Source organism: Rhinopithecus roxellana, chromosome 15 (assembly GCF_007565055.1).
Source record: "Rhinopithecus roxellana isolate Shanxi Qingling chromosome 15, ASM756505v1, whole genome shotgun sequence".
NCBI lineage: Eukaryota > Metazoa > Chordata > Mammalia > Primates > Cercopithecidae > Rhinopithecus > Rhinopithecus roxellana.
In genome coordinates, this window is record NC_044563.1 from 25,284,674 (window position 1) to 25,302,521 (window position 17,848).

Consider the following 17,848-nt stretch of genomic DNA (forward strand, 5'->3'; position numbering starts at 1 on the left):
TATTATGCACCCTACAGAACTGTGTTGACATTTAAATAGATAGTGTATGTTAAATTATGTATCTACTGCTTTATAATTACTTGTTAAATACAAATTTCCTGTGTGATTAATTTTATTATCTCTTTCTGTGTTAATGATGACTCTTAAAAAACATGTAGTAGCATGTAAACTTCTTTATTCAAATTTTCAGTAACTTCTCATGTAGACTTAAAAAAATAAAGCATTATTGTCAAGCATTAGAAAATATACTTAACTTGTGAAACTTGAAAACTAAATTGACATACCTACTGTATTTCATAAAATCTCATGGAATTTCAAATTTGGTGTAGGTCTCAGAGGTGACTGAACACATCCATTTCATGAAAATAGCCTAAGATTGTGGCTGTTTTGGTTTCATATCAACATTTCCAGTTCATTTTATTTTGGACTGTCTTTCAATTTAAGACATGTTGTTCTTTCCATTGTCCCAGTCTGACCTCTCTCTTATCCTAGGCACATTGTTCAAGGAACAGAATATGCCTAGCCCTTCTCCCTGCATGATAGCCCTTGAAACATTTGATAGTACATCTTAATTCTCCATTTGTTGACATTTATGACCTCACAAATTTCTAATGTTCATCTGAAAGATAAAAATCTCAAAATCTCTAGATATTGAGACTTAATATGTTAGCATTTAAAACCGTAATCATAACCAACTACTCAGACCAATCTCTAAATCAGTGCTTTGTTTGGAGATAACATTGACAGGCATAGTAAAAAAAAAAGGAAACATGTTCTGACTTCCTACAAAACATAGTTCACTTAGTGATTTTTTTCTTAAATATTTGAGATCAAATTATGCATCTTAAACTACGGGAAAGCTGCTTGAAAGAGCCAAATGTTGTTGTAGTCAGTGATGATTTTGGTCATGCGTTGTCTCTGGGTTGTTCTCTACCATGTGGAGAACACACCACTGTGTGCCAGGTGTTCTGGGTCCCACAAAGCACCTGGCACACAGTCATCACCTGGTACATCTTTATTAAGGGCAAAGTGAATGAACCTTATTAACATTACCTGCTGCTGTCATAATTGCCTATATATTGATCCTTATGTTCATCATTATTATTGCTGCTACAATATCTAATACAGATCAAAGTGAGTTGAGTGGCACTGAGATAGGTGCTTTAAATATGTTTCCTCATTTATTCCTTACAAATATTGATGAGCAAACTTGTTCCTCGTTTTAAAAATATGAAAATTGAGATTGAGGAAAATTGAGTAATCCAAGGCCACAAAGCTAGTAGATTTAAGAATTTCAATATTGACTAAACATAGATTCCTTCACCCTTGGGTTTTAACCTTATTCTTCCTTGTCATGAAATCTCTTATGTGAAACAGCACTATTTGTCTCTTTCCAAGAGTCACAATTCCGTTTCAGGTTTTGCCAGGAAGAATTAAAAGAATGAAATTTCGATAATTAATCCAGGTAGAGGAATGAGGCAAAGAATATATCAATGTGACAAAACTTTTTGTGTTTGTGTATGTATTTGACAGCCATAGTCAGAAGATTATCTATGAGTCAGAGAAGGTGACAAGCAAAGACTCATTATTTTCATGCTCACTCATACACCTTCACTGTGATTCATCAAAGTTAATCTGTTGACCACTTTCTACGACACATCTTATTTGTTTAAGAAAATAGTCTCCAGCCTTCTAATTTCATCCATCTTCTCTGTCTGCCTCTTCATTTGTCATGCTTAGCACACAAATAGTAAGAGGAACAACAATGAAAATTTGGCAGACTCTGCTTTTTTATATTCACCATAAAAACCTTCCAGATTTCCAAATGAGCATTTGTGGGAAGGAGGATTTCTAGGGAAGCTAGTTCAGAATGTTATACAACATTTTGTCTTCTTGGGGGATTTTATTTCTTTTTTGTGACTGGAAAATCTCCCAGCTCTTCCTATTACTTATGCATAACCAAAAGGCTATTTGAAGATGAGTCAAATTTTCATTCACTCTGGCATTGTCCAGTGATGTTCTCAGTGGAAAGGGGAGGCATGAGAGTTGGGAGTATAAAGTGATTGCATAGAGCTTTTCAACACAAGATTTATCATCTTTGGATATTTATAACTTGAACTGCTTATTAAATGATACTTGGGAGTTTAGAAAATAATGTTTTATGGTCATTTGGGGGCAAAAAGAAGCCTGAGCAAAGATTTAAAGTTATCCACTTGCTCATCAAGTTTGAAGAATAAGTAAAAACCTGTGACAATGACATTTGCTAAGGGGCTCTAAGTGTAGCCATATTATGAATGATCTTGAGTACTATTTAACTAAATTCATGCTTTATTCTATAGGCAATGGGAAATCACATATTAGTGTGGGGGAGACATTTTTTCTTGTTTGTTTTAATTGATTTTTATGCAGTGAGTTAACATGATAAAATCCATTTTACGAAGACATTTCTGGAGGCTGATCTGTTTGGGTTGGAAAAAGGTGAGGTTAGAGAGAGTTTAAAGTCTAATTCAAAAATCCAGCAATGAAATAAAGGGGTAACTGCCATTATCTTTGAAAGAGAAAGGGAGACTATAACGTGCTGAATTGTTTTCATGAAAAATTGTTTACAGCTTACCCAAAAAAGGTTGTCTGTTTTTATCATCTGCAAGTTTCATTTTCAAAGCTGAGATACCATAATCCTCAAAATCCTCTGAGTTGAGATATTGAAACTACATATGGCAATTAAAAGTACAAAAGGTATTGTCCTTCTTGTTGTTTCTGGTGAGTACATGTAAAGGGAAAACTCTGAAGGTCTATTATCCTTTGGGTTGAGATTCATTATCATTAACTAATAAAATTATATTTTTGGTATGGGAAGTTAATTATATTCTGATTACATGTAGTTTTAGGTACAGAGAGACTGAGTCATTTTAAAAAGGAACTTGAGAGAAATGTCTGTTCATATCCTTTGCCCACTTTTTGATGAGGTTGTTTTTTTCTTGTAAATTTGTTAAGTTCTTTTTAGATTCTGGATATTAGCCCTTTGTCAGATGAATAGATTGCAAAACTTTTTCCCATTCTGTGGGTTACCTGTTCATTCTGATGGTAGTTTATTTTGCTGTGCAGAAGCTTTTTAGTTTAATTGGTCCCATTTGTCAACTTTGGCTTTTGTTGTCATTGTTTTTGGTGTTTTAGTCATAAAGTCTTTGGCCATGCCTAAGTCCTTAATGGTATGGCCTTGGTTTTCTTCTAGGGTTTTTATGGTTTTAGGTCTTATGTTTAAGTTTTTAATCCAATAAGACATTTATGTGGCCAACAAACATATGAAAAAAAGCTCATCATCATTGGTCATTAGAGAAATGCAAATGAAAACCACAACGAGATACCCTCTCACACCAGTTAGAACGGTGATCATGAGAAAGTCAGGAAACAACAAATGCTGCAGAGGATGTGGAGAAATAGGAACAATTTTACACTGTTGGTGGGAGTGTAAATTAGTTCAACTATTGTGAAAGACAGTGTAGAGATTCCTTAAGGATCTAGAACCAGAAATAAAATTTGACCAAGCAATCTCATTACTGGGTATATCCCCAAAGGATTATAGATCATTCTACTGTAAAGATACATGCACAAGTATGTTTATTTCAGCACTGTTCACAATAGCAAAGTCTTGGAACCAACCTGAGTGCCCATCAATGATAGACTGGATAAAGAAAATGTGACACATATACACCATGGAATACTATGCAACCACAAAAAGGATGAGTTCATGTCCTTTGCAGGAACATGGATGAAGCTGGAAACTATCATTCTCAGAAAATTATCACAAGAACAGAAAATCAAAAACCACGTGTTCTCACTCATAAGCGGAAGTTGAACAATGAGAACACATGGACACAGGGAGGGGAACATCACACACTGGGACCTGTTGTGGGGTGGCATCTATGGGAGGGATAGCATTAAGATAAATACCTAATGTAGATGACGAATTTATGGGTGCAGCAAACCACTGTGGCATGTGTATACCTATCTAACAAACCTGGGCAGTCTGTACATGTATCCCAGAAGTTACAGTATGATAAAAAATAAAATAAAAAAAGGAAGTTTTATGCATTTTTCTTTCAGTTTTATAATTTAATTTAGTAATAGAGTCATGAAATAATCTTTGGAACTCTAACTCCAAATATTTGAGTATTAAAACTTCTAACAAAAGTAGGCAAGTTTCAACTTCTTGTCAGCGATGTGGGAGAAGAAAAATTACTGCCGCCTTGACAAGATCTGGAAGTCAGAGAGGGATACTTATAAAAATCATATAGATTACAAATCTTTCACTGGAGGAAGAGAGTCGTACTGATGACATGTTTGGACAAGTATTGTATGTAATGATCACTGTAGAGTGCTGTTCATAAATCTCTTTAGATTCCAACATAGAGGAAGCATTGACTTCTTAGAAACATAGGCATATTACTGCAGGATATTTACAATGTAATTGTCACTTAATGTCTGCCATATTCAGTATAAACATTGCTGCTTGAGCTACCTCAGAGTTCCTGAACTGTACCTACTCTAATCATCTCAGTATTTCCCATTTCACCTTACCTCAAAACTGCTACCTTTGATGCATCCCCCCTCACTTACAGAATGTTTACTTCTGCTTTTTTGTCCTCAGGACTTTACCTCAAAAAACTTTATTCATCACTCAAGCCTGAGTTCCTCTTTCATGAAGAAATCGATGATTGCCCTAATTAGTCATGAGTGATATCGTCTTCTTTCCTGGATAATACATCTCACTGATTCATCAGGCCCAAATGTGTACCAACCATTTACTTAGGGATCTTGGTAGAATATTGCAAAAGTATATTATGAGAAACATTTTTTGGTTTTGTCACAAACTGTCTTGTTACCTGAGACTGCAACCTGTGAGGTGCTGTCAAAATCTAAAATATTATATAGTTAAATAATAAAATGGGAGAAAGAAAATATGAATCTTTGCAAGATCCCAAATTTGCAGCAAGGGAGACTTTGCCTCAATTGTAACAGCAATAACTTTATGACTTTGAGGATGTTATGTAGCTCTGTTGATCTTGTTGTCCTCATATGTAAAAAAGACAAAAATATCTGAGTATTGTTATGAGGATTAAATCTCATGAAATATATATCAAATCAATTACAGCATCTGATACATAACAGATACCTGATAAGTTATAGTGTACTAATTCATAAATTAACATTTATTTATTTTCAATTTTCATACTCCAGCTACACATGCAATACCTGGAAATAATAACTTTGATCACTTGAGCATGTTATCCCAGTGGGTAATACACAATATATGTATTTTATGTATATATTAGTTTATACACCCACACACACAGTATGTCAGGCAATTATAAATTATAAATTGCCTGACAGTATGTGTGGGTGTATAAACTAATATATACATAAAATAGAAGAAAATAAATATTCTGAAAAAAATTAACAAAGGAAAATAAAAAGTGACAGGGTATACATGTCTATATGTCAATCTCTAAAATCAAATAATATCTAATATCTAAAATCTAAAATTGCATACCTATGCAAACATCCAAATGTGAATCTACTCATTTAGGGATTGAGTTGAATGAGGACTAAAGTGATTAGATAATAAAACATTAAGGGAAGAGCATTAAGAAACACAGAATTTTAAGAAATGAAAAGCCAGCAGTATATGTAGCAAAAATAAGTTAAGGAGAAAGACAAATGAGGAAAAGATTAACTTATCCTTTCACCTAAATTTATCTATATGTTATGTTCACAAAATTATTTAAATATTACCCATCCCACAGAAGTGTATTTGTTTATAAATTATCCAGTGTCCACCTTCAAAAAATGTGGAGCCAGTAAATAGACTACAGTTTAATAATCAAAGCAAAGGCAAAGCAAAAATAAGATACTTATTATCTTTCTAGGTTCAACTGACAAACCAAGTCCATCTAGATAATCTCCATTTCTATTAAAATGCCAACCAACTACCTGATCATAGAAGTTATATACCGTCATATTCATAGGATCTGCCTGTGAGAACCTTTGAAGAGGAGGGTGTTGTATAAGGTTTGCACACCAGTGGATGAGAAACATGGGGACTATCTTAGAATCCTGCCTGTCAAAATATCCCAGTTAAGTCCATCACTAACATTTGAAATTTTTAGAATATGTGTTGTAAAATAATTGTTTTTCCATAGATTAAATAATTTAAAGATCATATGTTTCAGATACGTAAGTTCATGTATAAGTTTGATAATAATGGCATTGTGAGTGACTATGAATGGTGTTTGTGTATATATATGTGTGTGTGTGTGTGTTACTGAAGACTAAAGTTATAAATTGCCTGGCAAAATAAAAAAGAATAAACTTCCCTACTGCCCTTCAAACTTTTCTATTTCCCTTCAAACTTTCCTATTGCCCTTCAGTTCACATCATGGAAAGTTTCCCTTCTTTTGAATCACCTTTAGCTGTGACTTTGAAGTTTTTTCTTGTGGCAGGGTCCAAAAATTCCACTGATGAAAAACAGAGCCCTATTCATGTAAACTGACACCAAACCATTCAGGTAAAGCAGACGTGTATATCTTACACTTTCAGCACAACTAACAATGGCCATGTCATGCAATTTTATAAGTTATGAACCTACTGAGGTATGATCAACTGTGTTTTATGAAACATACCTCTTTTGTATCCTTAACACAGTTATATCCTTAAGTGTGATATCACTTAACACAGGTATAATCTATAGTAAATATGTAAACAGCAATTAAGTTGAAACAGAATTATCATCCTTAATTTATTTCATATATACTTATATGTCTATTTTACATGTTAAATCACACATGATGGAAAAGCATATAAAGTTAAAAGCAATGGAAAGAAAAAAATGTAACTGGTTTTAGGCACCTGAAATAATTAAACAAATGATTCTTATGCATCTAAAATATGTCACGCAAATACACTTACATATCGAATTTATGTTTAAAATGTATAGAAATTGTCTGTGATGAATATTAATATCCCTATTTTCAGCTGATGAAATTAAAGTCCAAGGAGGTTGCAGAACTTCCCCTGATAGATAATTAGTAGGTGAAAGAACTGGGGCTTGAATATAGATATGCCCGACCTCAAAGCCTGTGCTCTCCTCTTACAGAGGTTGCCACTGGACGTGACCTGCAGGCACCTTCCAACATTATACTTAAATCTCTCTGATACTCTCTTTTATATGTTCTTGTTTATGTATGTATTTATGCTTTCTCCACTAGACTATAACCTCCACTGACATCAAAGTCCTTGACTCTTTTTATTGTTCTATTTTCTGTCAGTGCCTGGCTCATAATAGAAACTCAGTAAATGTTTGTGGAATGAATGATTAAAGTACAGAACCATTTTTGAAGCTCAATTTGACTGTCAGTGTTGAGGCAATTTAAGGATAACAAAGGTAATTTATTAGATTGTCTAGGTTTCATTTGTGTGGCCATAAAGGGAAAAACAAAATTACATTTGCAGAAGCAAAAGTTATTGCAATTGTTGTCTATAAAATTATATTTACTCTTTAGATAACATTGGCTACTCTCTTTAGATCTTAGCTGTAGTTGCAGTAAATGCCTGTTTTCTCTCAGTGACCCCACCTCTTACCATGTAATGTAGTGTAGATTTTTTAAATGAAGAGGTTTTCTTTTAAGAATTAAATTCTGTTGTTTCCAAGGGAGCTTCCCTAGAAGTAAGTCCATTGATTTAATTCTATATTCAGTGATTCCCATTATAACTCCAAACTCATGTTTTATTGGATAAATCGTTCAATATATAAACACAATTTGGTGTCATCTTGAAACCTGTATTTTCTCAAACATTTTTTCTTTCCAAAGCAAAACAGTATCGAGAATTTGTTGCAGAATCAGGAGGATCAGAGAGACCTTGGGATACGGCAGGATCTTGATTGAGTGCACTCAGACCCAGCAGATTTAACATACAAACACTAGGCCCAGAACAAAGACAGCACTTGACTTTTATACACACTTTAAAAAGGGGATGGGCTAATTTGAAGCAAGCTTACAGTTACAGTTGAGCAAAAACAAGGATACAGATGCAGAACAATTAATTCAATTGTGACAAGTTCATAACTTAGGATTACACATGACCATTGCCAAGCAAACCAGATGTCTGTTACCTAGGTTTTGCTTTAAAAAGCCTTACACTGGTTTATCTTATAACCTTCACATGGTGCTTAGACAGCTGTATTTCAGGCCTGCTCAGGCTTCTTGTGACATTCTCTGTACTTTTTACATAAAACAAAATACTTGAAGTTACTAGTTACAGAGAACAAGAATCTATAAACTCATATTATAAAACAAAGGAAAATGTGTTTTTCTTCTCGCTATGTTGAGAGAGTGCTGGGAGAGTCTCCAGAGCACATTCCTTTGTGTCCTGGCTTCTTAGATAGTATTATCAAGATGTTCCCCGGGTCTAGACTATGCCCATTGCTGTGTCTCAAACAAATTAGCCTAATACAGGAAAGCTTATTTCTCTTCTTAATATTGTTTTTTTTTTCTTTCTTTAATTTCCCGCCTAATTGTTTTGTTATATTTTACCTTTATTGTTAAAGAGAAGCATTAGTAAGAAATGTTTTGCAGTACTTCTACTCAGCACTTTCTTCATTTTCTTTCCTTCTCTTCTCTCTACCCTTCCTCTTATTTTTCTATGTTTGGTAATTGCATCACTGTTGATTCTGTGATATAAAATAATGTCAGTGTCAACTGATCTTAAATATTGTCTTGTAATCATTAATGATAGTGATAACAATAATCAAATGAGGAGAAAAAAAGGAGTGATTACTATATGTTAATCTATGCTGAATACTTGTTTATGTTTTCTAATTTTACACTTAAATCAACTCCATAAAGGAACAGATCCATTTTACAGCCAAAGAACCTGAAGCCCAGAGAAAAATAACTTGGTCATCAATGGATAAGTATCAGAGCTAAAACATAAACCAAAGTCTATTTCACTCTAAAGCACTTTTAACCAATAGTCAAAACTATTTTTATACTACAGTGTTGGTAATGGGCCAAATTTGTCCTGCCTTCCTTCACAACAGTTCTCTGGAATTTTTGATATTCCAGGTCCTGTTTTCAACAGAGTGAGGGAACTCTATGAGAAACCCACCCTTTGTGTCTCACCAAATTGAGCTCTATTTCAGCAAGGGCTTTAAATCTAGTAAAAGGCTTTATTAAAGCACAAAACCCATGCAGTATGGTAATGTGGCCTTATCTCTGGTGTCTCTCTGAGACTCACTAACAATTTTATGAACCATCTTATGAAATTTCCACAATGCCTGTGAAGCACAGAAAGAGTAAATTTAAAGATACTATTCAGTATAGGATGAAAGTATCAGAAAAAGCTACAGCTATCTTCTAGCCACAAAATATTTTCTTTAATGTTGAAATGTAGTAAGTTTTCATTGTTCAGATGATCAAAGGCTTATCTCAAATAGTTGGTTGTGCTAACATTAATGAAATATATTCCATAGCAAATCCTATAGTGTCTTCCTCATGACAATGACATCAAGTGAAGCTTTACACATAAAGAGTTTTAGGTCAAAGATATTTAAGAAATATGTACATTATATCTCCTTCTTAGAGATTTATAACATATTGTGCATTATGAAGTGAATATCCAATTTCATAGGTACATTTGAATTGCTAGCATGCCGATTAAAAATGCAAACCCCATATTTGTAGGACAGAATTATCACCCTGGAAGTGGTTTTTTAGCAGTCGCCTCCTGTGATTATGTGATCAGATCATTCAAGATCAAAACTTTAAGATATTGTATGTTGAGGTTTCTGAGAAGAACTACAATAAATACAACGGTTTAATGTTGAAATCAATTTTCCCTAAACTTAAATGACATGAACTCCACTCTTACCAAGTGCATTTTGGGAAATCCTACACTATTCAAATGACTTTCTCTAGGAACCACATTTTTTGAGCTTGATTTTTTACAATTAGTTAATTTTTCAAAGGGTAGATGCAATAATAATAAAAACAACAGCCACTTAGTTTATTACAGCAAAACAGAGTAATTATAATATTCCCAGAGAAATGTGAGGTTCCAATTATAAATTATACCATACCACAAGAAAAAATAAAAATATTTTTCCTTAGGCGGTGTAGAAGACTCCTCTATGTATATAAAGGAATACATAGTATTTAGAATACTTAAAAAGTATTTAGAATTAGGTAGTTAAAAAGTATTTAGAATAAGCTAGTTAAGAATTCAGCTATTCTTAGTCTTATAGTCACAATCTCACTTTTTCTGTATACCGTAGGCTTATTTAGAAGAACCAATTGTAGAGACGGGGTTTCACCGTGTTAGCCAGGAGGGTCTCGATCTCCTGATCTCGTGATCCACCCGCCTCGGCCTCCCAAAGTGCTGGGATTACAGGCTTGAGCCACCGCGCCCGGCGAGACTCCGTCTCAAAACAAACGAAAACAAAAACAAAAAACAAAACAAACAAAAAAAAAAAAACAAAAAAAAAGAAGAACCAATTGTATATAAAATGTGCCTAAATGTGGCCAAAGAAAGCAGGCATTTATGAAAATAGCTGCAGCACACCAACATGGCACATGTATACATATGTAACAAACCTGCATATTGTGCACATGTACCCTAGAACATAAAGTATAATAAAAAAAAGAAAATTCTAAAGTATTGAACTATTTCATGGCCAATATTTTAAAATTATTTATTATTTATTTAGACTTTACATATCGACCACTTTTTGGTAGGCATCTAGCTGTGATCTAGTGGAGATAAATGTTGTCTCTGTCTTAAAGCTATTCACAATATTTTGGGAAGGCAGGCATGATTACATATATAAAAACAACGGTAAGTGCTAAAGTTGTTACAAGCATTACCTTTAGAGCCCAGAAGGGTGACTGAGTCTGTCTAGTGGTAGAAAAGATGAAATATAGCAGAAATGAGTAGTTGGTTTTCAGGGGCCTGCAGTGAAGGAAGTGGGGTAGCACACACATGGGCAGAGAAATGTACAGATACATGGTTTGTATTCAGTTAACAGCAATATAATATGAGAAGAGAGGGAGCATGTAAAATAACCTTTAAAATCTGAATTAGAGTAGGTTTAATCTCCTGTAGGCCTTTTTATCTTCTACTCAGAATTTTTAGAGTTTAAAGTCAATTTAGCTCTCTATCCCCTGGTTCATTGCTTGGAAAGAAACTTATTTTTTTGATATCAGTGGGCCAGTGGTCTTGAATTTTATATATAATTTTATATATATATATATATATATATACACACTTTTTTGATACAGGATCTCACTCTGTAGCCCAGGTTGGAGTGCAGTGGCATGATCACAGCTCATTGCAGCCCCAACCTCCCAGGCACAGGTGATCTTACCCCTTCAGCCTCCCAGGTAGCTGGGACCACAGGCATGTGCCACCACACCCAGCTGCTTTTGTTTTTGTTTTTGGAAAGAAGATGTTTCACCATGTTGCCCAGGCTGGTCTCAAACTCCTGGGCTTAAGCAATCCACCCACCCCTGCCTTGCAAAGTGCTGTGATTATAAGTGTGAGCCATTTCACCTGGCCTAGTGTTCACAAATTATTAAACTGTTAGGCTCTGTCTTGCACATGGAAAAGATTATGAGAAATCTAACACACACACACACATATGCAGATTCTTACACTACGTATGTTGCTGTTAATTTAAAAGTATGTATATAATAAAGAAGAAGAAAGACAGGAAGAGAGGAAGGAGGAAAATTAGTAAGTTAAAAAAAAAAAAAAGAAAGGGAGGAAGGAAGAGAGGAGGGAGGGAGGGAGGGAGGGAGGGAGGGAGGACTGAATATTTTAACCCTGGTTAAAATGGAAGTGAAGCTCAAGTGGATCTTTTTTTTTTTTTTTTTTTTTTTCATTGCTAACACTTCATCTTCCTTTAAACTGGCGAAGCTAGTAAGTAAGATCAGATATTCTGGCCAGTAAAATTCCTGGGATCTTAGTTCCAGAAATACTATCTTTCAAGAAAGATGATGAGGATTTTATGCAAGATAGATTGGTGGTCATATTAGTTACATTGCTTCCTAGCTTGCAATATTGATGTTCCTGCAGGCACTCAAATAATTGACATGTATGAATCACAGAGTCTGGATGCATTGCAGATATAGTAGTTTTATAATCTTTTACTTCTTTTTAAATGTTTTCCAGGGAAATAATTTTGCATTGGAATTGTACTTCTTTGTAGTAGCTGACTGCCATAAGCACCACTGTGATCCCCACACCAGCCAGGAATGTTTGATCTCTCCTTGAAATCCCACTGCTGTGGTGATGATTTTTGTCCGTAGCTTTTGCCTTTTCAGTATGGATCAAAGTGATAGAATCTTCTCAATAGGAAGAATTCAAGAGAGTGTTTTTACCACCCCCCCGCCGTTTCTTTATTTAACTTCACTGATGTATTTTCAATTGCTGTTTTTGTAGGAAGGCAGAACCTGTTCAACGACGCACAAAGAAAGTCCTCCAAGTAATGCCACTGCAGAAACTAAGCCTATCCCACAGGTATATGTTTGTTTTATTTTGATTATGTCAAAAAGCACTTCTTGAATCCATTGTATTTAACAGTCTTCTCTCTTGCTCTTGCTATAGCTAATACTATATAGCTAATACTATATACTATATAGTGTCTTCGCCTGGTGCCCCTGGGCTTTTCCAAGGCTGCTCTGCTTTCTTCTAAGCTTTTGGCTTGACTATTTGAGGCCCTCAGAAGGTCAAGGGAGAAGGGAGTTCTCCCTCATTTGCACCCTCCCTCTCACAGGCCAGGAAATAAAACAAAAATAAACAGGGATGATCGAACAGGCATATATTTCTTTTTGGACAAAGTAGATTAAAGAGGATTTGAGGAAGCAGATGAGGTGAAAAGAAGTACATATTGCTTACAAAAGCAAACAAAATAAACACAAGTCAAGAGTTTAATTCTGAATTTTTATTTGTAATTTATTATACTTAACCAAAAATATTGTATCATTGACATTCTTAATATTTATTTAACTTAATACTAAAACGTTGAGTTAGATTTAACTTATTCTCAAACCTTGAATTAGATTAAAACAGCATTGAATGGTTTGGGCAAAGTTTTCTCAAAATAGTTTTTGAAACATTTTGTTCTTTTTAGACAAAATATTGTTTTGTAGTTTTATGAAATATAATTAACATCTTTACATTTGTTTCATTTCTGTCCAGTGTTCATTTTCTCTAAGATATTTGTTGAGATCTATGAATTTTCATTCTTATTCTCTTACACTTTTCAATTTTTACCTTAACATGTATTTATTTTGATTCTTTTAATTGTCTTTTCTGTATTGTTTAACAGAAATTGCAAATGCCTCCTTGTTCTGAATGTGAGGTGAAAAAAGCCCCAGAAAAACCATTGACCAGCTTTGAAGGGATGGCAGCTAGAGAAGAAAAAATACTGTAAATACTAAGAAACTGTGTTAAAAACGTCCATTTGCTATTGTCTTCATACTCTTTTTAGAACACAAGCTTGATGGAAATACTAAGTTTCTAAAGCATGCAACTTTTTCACAATTTTATGTAACTTTATAAAGTAGTCTACAAATTTTCAAAGATTCCAGACAAATTATGATCCTTAAGCAATAACCTAATTGAAATGAATATCCACAGTCATAAAAATGTTGTCATCAGTAAATTGCCCCATATAAATTGGTCTGGTTTAACTCAAATGCTATCTAACATGTAATTCTCCTGTTTCATTTGGATATCTAGTACTTCTATGATGTAGTTGTCAAAATCAAGTGGAGGATAATAAAATATTGTGGGTTCTCAGCATTCTTCGAATCCAAATTACAATCATATCTGTAAGGGTTTAGTCCACATGAACCAACTGAAGTCACTTTCCTCAAGGTTGGAATTTGTGCCTACCTAAATAGGTTGTTTCTTTGATGGTGTTTATTGCTATTAGTATTATTTTGAACTACTAACAATCATTTTGTCTAAACAATGCTAAGACAATTCTGTCAAGAATTTTGTCAGCTAACATAATTCATTAAGTATGTTTGGCATCATATAGACAAAATATTTGGATGAATGACTAAATTTCTGACACGATTAAATATTCTGGCATTCTATAGACAAATCTCTTATGTATGTCTACTGCAATTACTCCAAGTTAATAACCAAGTTGTCTGAAATACTTGGCAGGATTTTTGGTATGAAGTTGAGTAGTGGAATAGGGAATGAAGAGTGAGTTTTAAAATACAAATATGAAAGCAGGTAATATCTATTACAAAGCAGGGGTTTGATGAAAGTACAATAGCCATGTTGATTCAATAAACCCAGATGCATATTTTTTGAAAACAAATGTGTTATTGAAATAAATCAATGGCAGTGTTAATCCTTAAGAGTTCTGATTTTCTATAGGAATATCACTAATCAAATAAATGCACTCATGAATAATTGGAACATAGCTCACAAGCAAGTGGAATTGACCCTTGAATAATTATCTAGTTAATAGATTTCATAGGACATTCAAAGTTGCAGACTCAGTTAATAACTACAGTTTAAGTTGTCTGAACTGAAAAGTCATTTCTTTTATTTAGAACCTTTTTGCAACTGTAGAAAGCATATTAAACCATTGGTTTTACAGGATGGATCTGTCAAACTACAATATATACATTTGGATCAGTGTATCCTAGAAGATAATTAATAAAATATATTAAAGTAAATGTGTAATCAATAGATGAACTCAGATTCTGAGATTTAATGGCATACCTCTGATCAAAATGGCATATTTAAATACATTTAAAGATTTGGAGAACTGGAAAATATCATTAGCTGTAAAAGTAATATTATAATATATTTATGTAGCAATTCTATTTTCAGAATAGTTCAGTTTCATTTATTAGCGCAGAGAGATGCCAACCACAATGGTTCAACTTAATGATTTTTTGATGATTCCATGAAAACTTCATGATGTCTACATATTTTGAATTTTGAATTTTGTTTTTTTTTTTTTGGAGGGCTAGTGATACATGGTCCACGAGATATTCAACATTTTATTATAAAATAAGGTTTGTGTTAGACAATTTGCCCAACTGTAGGATGAAGTATATGTTCTGAGCACATTTAAGCAGGTTTAAGTTAGAGTGGGCTATGATTTCCCATAGGTTAGGTATCTTAAATGCATTTTAGACTTACAATGTTTTCAACTTGGGATTTGTTTATCTGTATGTAACCCTATTGTAAATCAAGGGACATTTACATTTTTCATAAAACCAGCTACCCAAGAAAAAAAGATAATTAGCTTTATGGATGATCTATAGAGCTTTCAGATGAATTGACCAGGATAAAATAAAAGATCAAGGTCTGAAGTTTCTGCTGACTCCTTCATATTTCTAAAAATAATTTAATTATAGAAACTAGAATACTGCTAGTCTCCCAAGTCCTGTTCCTTGTAATTTTCCCACTGTGCTCAGTGGCCCTAACCATCTCCATAGTTTCATGACAGGGAAGCAGATCATTTATTTTTAATTTATGTTCAGTCTCCCACCTCCACCCTGGGGCCCACCTTCCCTTGTAGGCCCTGTGGGTCCTATGGAAAGTTATTCACCATGTCATCTAGCACAGCATGTTTTGAAGCATCTTTGGAATGAAAAAAAGGAGAATCAGGCTGTTATTTTCTGAAATTGTTATGAGAGATAACATGTTGAATGGTAAGAACTCAGGTTGATATTAATCACGTTTTTATCAATCTTCATTTTAAAGTTGTTTATTTTCTCTATGTTCTAAATTTCTTTTATTCCTGGCTTGATCAAGTGGGCTTTGGATCCATATGATTTTTTTTTTTTTTTTTGAAATGAAGTCTCACTCTTGTTACCCAGGCTGGACTGCAGTGGTGTGATCTCGGCTCACTGCAACCTCTGCCTCCCGGGTTCAAGTGATTCTCCTGCCTCAGCTTCCTGAGTAACTAGGATTACAGGTACCTGCCACCATGCCCGGCTAATTCTTATGTTTTTAGTAGAGATCAGGTTTCACCATGTTCGCCAGGCTGGTCTTGAACTCCTGACCTCAGGAGATCAACCTGCCTCAACCTCCTCCCAAAGTGCTGGGATTATAGGTGTGAGCCACCGCACCCGGCCAATGTATTTTTTCCCTTTAAATATATATAGCATTATACATCCAGCAAAGTTTACTATGTTATATTAATTGCATCATTTCTTTTAAAAAATCAGAAAGAAACTTGTAGCAGGAGACCTTTAAAAATATTTTTAGGAGTTCCTTTTAATAGCTAAGTTTGAGATTCTTTTTTAGTATATTCTATGACTGTACCTTAATGAATACATTTTATTTATCTCAGTTTCTAATTGCTTTAAAATATAATCAGATAAGTTAAAAATGTTTCTCTTACATTTGTGAATTTGTGTATGAGAAAGGGGCCATTTCTTACATCTTTTAATTAACAACTAAATAAACAGATGTTGTTTTAAAGGAATTAACACTTAAATCCCAACCATCCTCATATGGAATAAAATATCAACCTAAATGTTGATTATAGAGAGTGTAATTCTATTATGTACCTGTAATGATAAGCAGTGAAAGATTACTTACATTTTGAAAAATATGGAATTGGTTCTTATTAAGAAAAAAGATATTTTCCAATGGAATAACTTGTTTTAATAGAGATACAATCAGAACCAACAATAGTATTTCTCTATAGTTATTTTAAAATAGTAATCAATGTTATGTATTTGATGTATTTGTTTCCAAATTAGAAATTTCTTTTGGCTTTGTGTTTTCTTTCATGTGCATTAAATATGTAAACTGAACCTGTTCCTAAAATGCATTAAACTTAAATGAGTGCTGTGTCTATCCAATGCCAAAATTCTCAGAAGAAAAGTGAATAATATAGTCATTCATCTGGATGTGGTTTTCTGTGTAATCTCAAGTATCTGAATATTGAAAAAACTAGGTTGCTAACTTTTTTCATTCCTTATGCAGATGTTTAGCATCGTAGTGCTGTTTCAGACACAGATCTGTTTCATAAAATATCCTCAATTACAAGTCTAAGACAGTTATATGTAAAGAAAATGTACTATTTTAGATGAGCAATGTGGATAACTGAACTAAAACAATATTTGTGAACTTTGCTATAATGAAATCTTTTATTTTTATAGCTCAGGTATTGTAATTAGCACTAATTGCAGCAGAGGCTGAAATAATTATTGACACCATAGCATACCATAGAGTAGGTTGAACTGGCCAGACCTAGAGAGTGAAGAAAACACATACTGTTTACTTAGGAGACATTTTCTTAGTCATGTGTATAGTCCTAAATTTCCCCAAACTATGTGTTCATTTGGATTGTGTTATATAATATTAACAGTTGAATGATGAAGAATAAAAGATGCTGAAAGATGGCCTATTTTTGTTCAATAAAGATTGTTACAAGAATACAATGTATATTATCTTACATAAACTAATTGAAAAAGCAGATATGAACATTAAAAATGGTACTTGCTTCTGTGTATCAGGATCTAAGAACTTTTCTTAAATAGCATCTTGAAATTTTCTTTAATCTTTCTTTGCCAATGCCCCCCAAATCTTTTATTTTGCATGTGCTTTCTATAAAAAATATAGAGTTCCGTGGTGACAGAGATTTTGTCTTTTTTTAATTTAAATTTTTATTTTTAATTTATGAATTATTATTGTGATATGTAATAGGTACAATGTGATGTATCTCTATCTATGAACACACAAGTAGTGGAATGATTATATCAAGTTAATTAACATATCCATCACCTCACAAATTAATCTCAAG

At 33.5% G+C, this 17,848-nt stretch overlaps 1 protein-coding gene across 2 annotated transcripts in view; it reads left to right on the top strand.

Moving 5' to 3' along the window:
• LUZP2 (leucine zipper protein 2) overlaps positions 1-17,483 on the top strand; it is a 589,435-nt gene extending 571,952 nt beyond the window's left edge. Inside the window, exons 11-12 of one of the 2 annotated variants that reach the window (XM_030918939.1) lie at positions 12,496-12,573; positions 13,385-17,483. In XM_030918939.1, coding sequence (XP_030774799.1) covers positions 12,496-12,573; positions 13,385-13,489 — 183 coding nt within the window. In that variant the 3' untranslated portion in view covers positions 13,490-17,483. The remainder of the gene's footprint in view (positions 1-12,495; positions 12,574-13,384) is intronic. The other variant, XM_030918940.1, reaches the window with a different exon arrangement.
• Positions 17,484-17,848: the final 365 nt, after the last annotated feature.